Here is an 8,566-nt window from a genome sequence, read left to right as displayed (position 1 = left end):
CATGCCCCAGCTATTGCCTGAGAGCAGAAAGTTGGTTTCTCTCCACAACATGCAGAGGTGCAGCAAACAGGGCAAAGCTGGGATGCTGTTACAGCCTTGCTCTCCTCTCTCATGCTGCTACTCTTCAGTTTCTGAAGGATTCTTGTTTCCACCCATGCCTCGGTGTATTGGGTTGGACTGAGCTGGAGTTAATTCTCCTCCCAGCATCTTTCCAGTGGTGTGGTGTTGGGTTTTTTGTTTGTTTGGATTTTTTCCCCAGCAGTAGTTGATAACATAGCAGTGTTTTGGCTACTGTTGAATAAGTTTCCAGGCTGTGTCAACATTTCCTTCCCCAAGAGTAGATGGAAGGGTGGGCAAGATCTTGGGAAGGGACACGGCTGAGCCAGCTGACTCAGACTGGCCAAAGAGGTATTCCATACCATATGACATCAGCTCAGGTATAAGAATGAAGTGAAAGAAGGAAGTGTGGGGATTCGTCCACGGTGTCTGTCCTCCCAGGTAACCACCAAGCTTAGAGAGCCCTGCTTCCTGCGACCGACTGCTGGGCAGTAGAGACTAACATCTCTCTGCTTTTTGCTTCCACATGGTCTGTTGCTCTTTGCTTATTAGTGTCATTAAAGTTGCTCCTCTCCTAGTACTGCCTTCTGTTGTATTTTTTTCCCCTCTCCCCCTGTCCGTTTCAGAGGGGGAGTGATAGAGCGGCTTTGGTGGGCATCTGGCCTCCAGGCCAGGGGCCAAAGCACCACCCTCGGTCTGAGAGTCCCCACACCACTTTAACCATTTCATTTAAGGTCAAGAAAAACTGGTTTCTGCTTGTTTACTCTCCCACAGGGTCCTGTATCTCCCCTTAACCTTCCTGGTTATATCAAGATCTTAGGATGCACATATGAAACCAAGAGTAACCTTTCAAGTGTAGAGGTCATCATCCTCAGAAGGTCTCTTGATCCTTTAGCTTTTTAAATCACAGGGTCAACGGAGTTGGGTCCATGGTAGAAATACGAGTAAAGGGTGGGTGTGCTGTGCTAAAGTTAGATCCTCAGCCTCTTTAGCCTGAAGTACTGCATAGAAACAAGCCATCTTCCCACTCATTCTCAGCTGCAAAACCAGTGATTCACAGCAGCTCTGAACTCCCCAGCTCAAACTCTTTGAGCTGCCTTCATTCCATCTAAGATTAGTCAAAGGAAAATGGCAAAACATGCCAGAAATTTGCCAGCTTAGGCTATTTGGCCTGATCTTCCTCTAGTTCACCTACCAGAGCAGCCACCTCACAGGGGCAGCTGGCCACACAGAAGCCTAGGGCCAAGTGTTGCTAGAAAATGTTTTCAATTCCTGAAGAAGAAAAGTATTGAGAGTGTATCATGTACAAACTCAGAGTAGCGTGAGGACGTCTGTGCCTTTACCAACAGCATCCTGCACAACGAGCCTCACCAAGTTCTTCTCTCCCCACGTTAGTCATTGCCTTCAAAGATTCCTCTAGGGCTCTGTTCCAGGATACAGCAAGTCCTTCAGGTGTGAACTAGTTTGTAGGAAGAGATGGTTAGGGGTAGCAGTCACAGTGGGGGAAAGTTTTCCTGGTGACCCAAGAAAGCCCTCGCTCCTAAGTGCCTCTCTGTACTCATCCGGAATGGCTTTGGAACAGGCAGCGACTACTGCAGCCACACAGTGCAGTGAGTTCTATACCCCTTACTCAGAGTATATTTTTAAAGTTCCTTGCACAGAAACCAGAATTGGATTCTGAGTTCCAGAAGCCTGTTTGAGGATAAACATTGACTGCCTGCTCCAGCACCATTTGCTGTATTGCAGGAAGAAAGGCAATGGGGAAGTATTTCAGAAAACCGAATGAAGCAACTTGAAAGCCAAACAGAGAAAATTATTTTGCCACAGCAATCACTTTATAGCTGATTTCATTCTTGGAATACCAAGTGAAGAAATATGCCCTCCACCTTTTTTATTTTGACCTGACAAGCATCCTCTGAATGGGCAAAGTCAGCAAAACTATTATGAGGGGCTCCACTACAAATAGACTCAATACTAATTCAAGGTACCTGACACCGCACAGTCTGGTGAAGTCATTAGACCTCGACCCTGGAGCAAGCCTGTGGTACACCTCAAAGCCACTCTCAGTGCCTGTTCATGCCACAGTCAACATACAGCATTCAGCAGTTCATGCCCTGTTACAGAAGTAACAATCTGTGTACATCTAGATCCCACAGAGAAAGCAGAGATCGCTGTGATAAGCTTTCTGCAAGCCAGCTGTGGATCCCAGGCCCAGATCACTGCCACAAAGGAAGCAACCAAAAGAATTCAAAGTTTATTCTTTAAAAAAAAAAAGAGTTATTTAAGAAGCAAAATAATTTACTTCAAACCAAAAGAGATGCATTATTGAAAGCAAATAATTATACAAAGTAACCACAAATTAGCCCTTGTTTTTAAAGTCCAGATCCCAACAGTTCCCTACCATCCTGGAGGTTATACACAAACATTCACTCAAGGCTTGTGGAGTAAAGGAGGACCACAGACAGGAGCAGAAGGGAAATCTGAGCTTCCACTCCTCTCCTTCCTCCCATAGGCTTGAAGTTGCTCCAAATCCAATTCTATCATTGAACTGCACTGATTTTAAGCATCACTGTTGCTCTCCAAAGTCCTCCTAGTGACAAGAACGTTCAAGTGGTGTTGTTTGAACAAGACTATGGAGTGGGGACAATAACAATAACAAGGCTGTTTTCTAGCAACAACAAGCTGGTTATGCCTGTTCTTCCCAGGCGGGATAGTGAAGTTAGCTTGGCACTAACACGGTGTCATGCTGGCAGTTCTACGTTACAACATTTGGACTAAATCCACACAACCTTTTCCAGGGACTTGTTTCATGCAAAAACTTGTGCTTATCTTCTAAGTTTTCCCAGAAAGTTCTTGAGGGTTTGTCCTTCCACAATTCTCTCTCTCCAGTTGCCACCCCAAAAAATCAAGGTTCTCATATGCAGCCAGCTGGAAACAAAGTACAACCATTCACCTCATCCTCACGACTAGCATGCCACCTGTGAGTTTGTATCACTTGCTAGATGTCAAACTCCATGCAGATGGGAGAGCTGCCTGTGCAGGTCAGCTCTGCAGCATCCTAAAAGCTGATGCATCTCCCTCTAAGATGCCATAACAACACACATCATGACCTATCCATACCTGGACCTCTTCCCTCTTAAGATTTTATACAGGCCAAGAGAAGGGGAACACAATGCAGACACATTTGTCAGTTCCCACACAATTCTGAGAACTCGCCACCTTTGGAGCTGCAGTGAGTACACTTTTAATGACAACCAGAATACGCCATGTAATGGGGAGGGTTATTACCATGAACCTCCATCCAAGAGTAGTCATTTTCCACACTTGACCACGCAACCTTCAAACATCAAATGCCAGCTGCAAAAGGCTTCCCATCGCCACAGGCTGCAGGCAGTCATGCTCTGAACGCTGCAATCCTGCTTGCCAGGGAAGAAGCTATCTATAGTTATCCTTACTCATGCCCATCGCTGTGTATGCTGCTGGGAGAATGTTTTATGTGAGAATTAAGCCTACAATATTTTTATCAGTGTCACATCAGTCAAAGGTCAAAGAAATGACAAAACGTTCTTAGGGTTATCATGGATAAAGAAGACGTGAATCAGATTGGTTCTCTTCATTCCAAGAAGGGCATTAACAATGTCAGTAGTGAACAACTTTTCCCCCCCACACACTTACTGATTTCTAATTCCATTTGAAACTGAGTTTAAAATTAAGATGTTTGACTCTTGACACCACCAAACCAAAATTAAGCCCCTTGCAACCCTTCTGCTGCTGGCTCTGCAGCCTGGCTGAACGCTCCCTCTATTGGCTGAGGGCTCATTACTCTTCCATCAGACAGCAACTGGGAACTCAGCTTTGCTGTGGGGGGACACTGACCACACAGAGAAGAATCCAGTCCCAGCAGCATGAGAACTAGGGAAGGACACAGTTCCAAGGAACACTGTTAGGTTTTGCAACAGTGACTACATTTCTATGTCCCAATTACATATGGTGGCAATGTTCTGCTCCAGGAAGAACTCACGCAGCTTATGCAGTCATTCTCTCACACTCCAAGGCTGTCAGAACAAGCCCAGAACTGTCATCAGTGTCACACACTTGTGCAGTTTATGGAACTCACTTCCTGCCTCAGTGGGCAGGGATGCCACCAGCAGAAGCTGGCTCAGGTCTGTCACAGCCCTCCCTCAGTCAGGGCACTGAGTTCTAACAACCACTGCAGTGGATGCGGTCACCCGAAACCCCACACTGCTTCCCTGACAAGGAGACCCTCCAACTATGTTTTACAGAGAGATATTTTGAAGAGACTATGTTTACAGTTTGGTGGTGAGAAAATAATTCACAACAAAGTTATCTGCAAGTTACAGACAGAGCTGAGTAACAGCTGTTCAAACTAACTCACCTCCAGTTACCAGATTAACTATTGAGAAGCTGCCCTTAAATGTTGGCAGTTAATGTTAAAAACGAACAGCTGACTCATTTGGTCCAACTTGGAAGAGATCTGAATGCTGCAGAACAACAACAGAGAATATTAACAGTTCCACCTATAAAAGAAGTAAAAACCAGATGCAGAATGTCCCCCTCCCTAGTTCAATAGTCTTACAAGTGCCTGCTGGATCTTCCAGCCTATAAATTCCTGGTTTAGTGTCCTGTCAGGTAGAGAGATCATCCACACAAGATTTGCCTGCTTAAGACAATGAGCTCCCAAGAAATTCCAGTCCTTGGGGGTTTTCTCCACCCAAGGGAACAGGGGACAACTTGATATCTTCGTAGCAAACAGGCACTTGAGTTAGGAAAGAGATCTCCTTTTTATTACAGAAAAGTGAAGTGGTACTCCTGGCACAAAGGACACGTCGTAAATACGCTGCACGGGCGCACAGAGAGCAGATACCGATCCCGCAGGTGACAGGAGCACTCCTGGTGGCAAAACCATTTCTGACATTCCCTGCCAAGCAATGGTTACTGCCACTCCTTTGACAGCACCACAAATCAGAATCCAACAAAGAGGGGACAAACATCACTTCTAGCTTTTACTCTAGAGGTAAAGCGTCATCTTTTTCACAGCATTTAGTCTCTATAGTTCACTTTTCTCGTGACTGGTTTTCTCCTTGAACAAAGCCAGATAACACAGTGAGAGAAGAATCCCAGTCTGTCAAGAGATGTGACTGCTCCGACAGCTGAGCAAGGAGGTAGATGCCATAGATGTTCTCTTCAGATGGAGCACAGAAAAGGACCTTGTGCTGGTTAACTGGTACCAAGGTTCTGGTCACTGGCACCAAAATACTGCAGGGCATCAGCATGAGACGCAATACAGCAGCATCGAGACTTGTCCAGCAGCTACATCTGAACCAGGTATTCTTGGCATCTGGAACAGAAAGGCATCTCCAGTTAGCTGCTGTCCAACTCTGTGATGGATGTGCAGTACATGTCCTGATCTAGTCTGTTTTCACAGTGGTGAGCAACGTCCTTTAGGTAACTTGGAAAGAATTTCACTCAGTTGGGGAACTCCTAACGTTTCATTACTCACACTATTTTATTTAAGGTTTAAACAGGGCATATTCCGGAGGAACACAGCTCAGGACAAGCTGTGCAGAAGTCAACTGATCAGCAGCAAATGGCAACTGCAGAACTGTGCAGGCTCCTCTGTCCAGGTGTTTCTTGTGCACAAGACAAAAATTACCCATTTCCCAGATAGTCAAAATGATTTTTCAAAGGAAGGAGGCTGTGGCAAGGAGGATATGGAGAAGTCACACAACTATCAGTCCGGCAGAAAGCCACAGGCTACAGACCAAAGGTTGCTGTGAACAGAATTTCCTTCTCTTAAGCTTTGCTACCTACTTAAACAAGTTTAGGAAAAGTTGTTATTCTGTGTATCAGGGGGTTGTAAAACAGGGAGGGGAATCACCTGCAGCAGCTAGTGTTTTTAAGCCACACTTAACAACTGAAAGACATCCAGCCAAGGAAAGAAGGAGAGCTCACCTTCTCACATCACAACGCAGGACAGTCCCATGCAGCCTTGGTTCCCATCTTCGTTGCTGTTGAGCTTTTTCATCCGGTACTGCCGGATCTCCCGCACCAGAGTGTAAAAAGCATCTTCCACACCCTGAATGCAAATGATCCAGGAAAGTATTTCCTTTCCTGAAGCTTTTGAGGTCACTGTTCTTTCTATCACAAAATCCCTTAACACATTTGAAAGAATTCTGCAGGGGGAGCAGCAGCCAGCTTATCCCATAGTTTAGAGGAAGAAACTAGCACTTGTGCTCAAAACCCTCCACTTCCACTCCTGACTCTCTCTCTGAGGCAAGCAGCCAGGGTAACAGTGGTTAAAAGAGCCCAGGCACATTGTAACTGCAGAGTGGTCCCTTGCAGGAAATGAGCTACTGAACCAATCACCTCTACTTTAGAGTCTTCTGGCTACTGCTTAATACCTGCAGCTTTCCTGCTGCATTCTGCAGGTGCAGGCAGAACACAGGCCAGCTGGACAGAGCCATACATTACATGCAACTCTCAAAACATCCATTAGCCCAGCATAGGAAACTCTTGCTCAAATATAACCTTACAATTGGCCTTCATTAAGAAGCCAAGAAAACCAAAGAGGTCTGGGCTGATTAACCACAGCATGACCATTTCTCAGCAAGAGCAGAGAAATCCCTCTTCTTTTTACAAGCACAACCCACTCGATAAAGTCTGAAAGGCTCTGCCTGTTGGCCTAGGCCTCTGATACAAACAGGACTCTTAAGCCAGGAATTGCAAGTGGATTAAGAAATGCCTACTTCTGCAGATAAGAAATACATGGGGAATGTTAGACTGCCATGTATTTAGTATACAAGAAGTAGTCACACCAAGAACAGAAGCATCTTACCTGTCTTGTTTTAGCAGATGTCTCTATGAAGGGGATTCCATAGCTTTTAGCTAATTCTTGAGCCTGTTTTGTGTCCACTGTTCTTGTGGGCAAATCACACTTATTCCCAACTAGCACCATTGGCACATCATCTGAATCTTTCACTCTCTTGATCTGTTCTCTTTAAAAAGACAAACAATAATACAAATTTAGAAACTATTTTCTGCATAGTAAAGCTGCTTTAGTCCAATATTTGAACCACCTTGTGCTCTAAAAACCTGTATTAAAGCTGGGCAGGACCCCAAGCACTCTAACCTACAGCAATATGTGTAATGACTTCATACACTCCACCTTCTAGCCCATGTATAACTCTACTCTGATGGGTTTGCCTTCTTATCCATTCACTTAGATCATGTCCTGTATGCTCCAAATATCATCTGATTTACACAACCCAAATATCAGTCAGTGGAGGGTGGGACAGTTAAGTATTGACACAAAGTGCAGATAAGCTCAAAAACCTTCCTGAAAGAAGTGGGAGATTGGATATTTGTCTATCAGTTAAGTCTTCACTGGGTCTGATGCCCTTTCCAGTCTTCCCTCCCTGTGGCAAAACCCCAGCTCCTACCTGTAGAGGTTAATATCAGCAAAGGATTTACTGTTGTTAATAGCAAACACACAGAGGAACCCTTCCCCTGTTCTCATGTACTGATCCCGCATGGCACTGTACTCCTCCTGCCCAGCAGTGTCCAGGATGTCCAACAGACATGTCTCTCCATCGATGACAACCTGCTTTCTGTAGGAATCCTGCAAATGCAGAGGCCAATTACAGCACTGTATTGCTTCTTCCCACCTTGGGAGTTATTAACGAAAAACAAATACCGTGATAAAAAGTAAGATCGATTCAGAGGAGTTTTTCTAGCCCAGCTCCCCACAAGGAAGCTCTCTCTAGAAGTACCACCATTTAAAACGCTAACTCTGAGCTTCCCCAGCCTGACAACAACAACAATTAAAAAAAATCCTGTTTTTCACAAGGAGTTCCTCAAACGGTAGCCAGAAAAACAGAAACAAGAGCTACAGATACGGTTGCTGCAACAAGACTACAACCCAGTCTTTGAAACGGGCTGCCATTGTTGGCTGCTTGCTAAAGCAGAGCGCAGGCAAGTGCCTGCAAGAAAGCTTTGGAAGAATTTCCCCAGAATTTCTTGCCCTGCGCTCTCACACCTGGCTTTTTAATTCCGCCCCACCCCCGCTCCCCGCCCTATTAAACCAACCTCAGTCTCGCCTCACACCCCGCTCCCGCCCGGGACCTCCCCCACCCTCGCGGCGGCTGGGCCGTGGCCTCCCGGCTCACCTCGATGGTGGGGTCGTATTCGTCCACGAAGTGGTTCTGGATGAGCTGGATGGTCAGCGCGCTCTTGCCGACGCCACCGGCCCCCACCACCACCAGCTTGTACTCGGTCATGGCCCCCACGGCGGCCTCGGGCGGAGCGCGGCGCGGCGCAGCTCAGCCCGCCGCCAGCCCCCGCCCGCCGCTCCCGCGGAACTCCCTCCCCAGAGCCTTCCGGCTTCCGGCCCGGCGCTGCGTCATCAGCCGCCGCCGGAAGTGCCCCGCCGCGCCCCGGCCCCGGCCCCGCCGCGCCCCGCGGGAAGGAAGAGCTGGGCCACGGGGAGGCT

At 46.8% G+C, this 8,566-nt stretch overlaps 1 protein-coding gene across 2 annotated transcripts; it reads right to left on the bottom strand.

Moving 5' to 3' along the window:
• Positions 1 to 2,290: 2,290 nt before the first annotated feature.
• Positions 2,291 to 8,451, bottom strand: NRAS (NRAS proto-oncogene, GTPase). Of its 2 annotated transcripts, none has more exons than XM_068159516.1 (5): positions 8,244 to 8,451; positions 7,518 to 7,696; positions 6,914 to 7,073; positions 6,031 to 6,154; positions 2,291 to 5,416 (listed from the first exon to the last, which is right to left on the bottom strand). In XM_068159516.1, the coding sequence occupies exons 1-4, from the start codon at positions 8,352 to 8,354 to the stop codon at positions 6,035 to 6,037; spliced, it is 570 nt and encodes a 189-aa protein (XP_068015617.1). In that variant the 5' UTR covers positions 8,355 to 8,451; the 3' UTR covers positions 2,291 to 5,416; positions 6,031 to 6,034. The 2 variants fall into 2 exon arrangements, with proteins under 2 accessions (XP_068015617.1, XP_068015618.1); XM_068159517.1 differs by lacking the exon at positions 2,291 to 5,416 and adding an exon at positions 5,797 to 5,885.
• Between the last annotated feature and the right edge of the window lie 115 nt (positions 8,452 to 8,566).

This window comes from Melanerpes formicivorus, unplaced genomic scaffold, assembly GCF_026170545.1.
Source record: "Melanerpes formicivorus ecotype bairdi unplaced genomic scaffold, bMelFor1.0.p_v2 SCAF_46, whole genome shotgun sequence".
NCBI lineage: Eukaryota > Metazoa > Chordata > Aves > Piciformes > Picidae > Melanerpes > Melanerpes formicivorus.
The sequence above is the reverse complement of the archived record's forward strand: the minus strand, read 5'-3'. Positions and strand labels throughout refer to the sequence as shown.

Coding starts and splice junctions, on each gene's coding strand:
- NRAS (XM_068159516.1), bottom strand. CDS start 8,354: ATGACCGAGTACAAGCTGGTGGTGGTGGGGGCCGGTGGCGTCGGCAAG. Junction 7,697..8,243: donor AATACGACCCCACCATCGAG/GTGAGCCGGGAG, acceptor CTGCATTTGCAG/GATTCCTACAGAAAGCAGGT. Junction 6,155..6,913: donor CATCTGCTAAAACAAGACAG/GTAAGATGCTTC, acceptor ATTTGCATTCAG/GGTGTGGAAGATGCTTTTTA.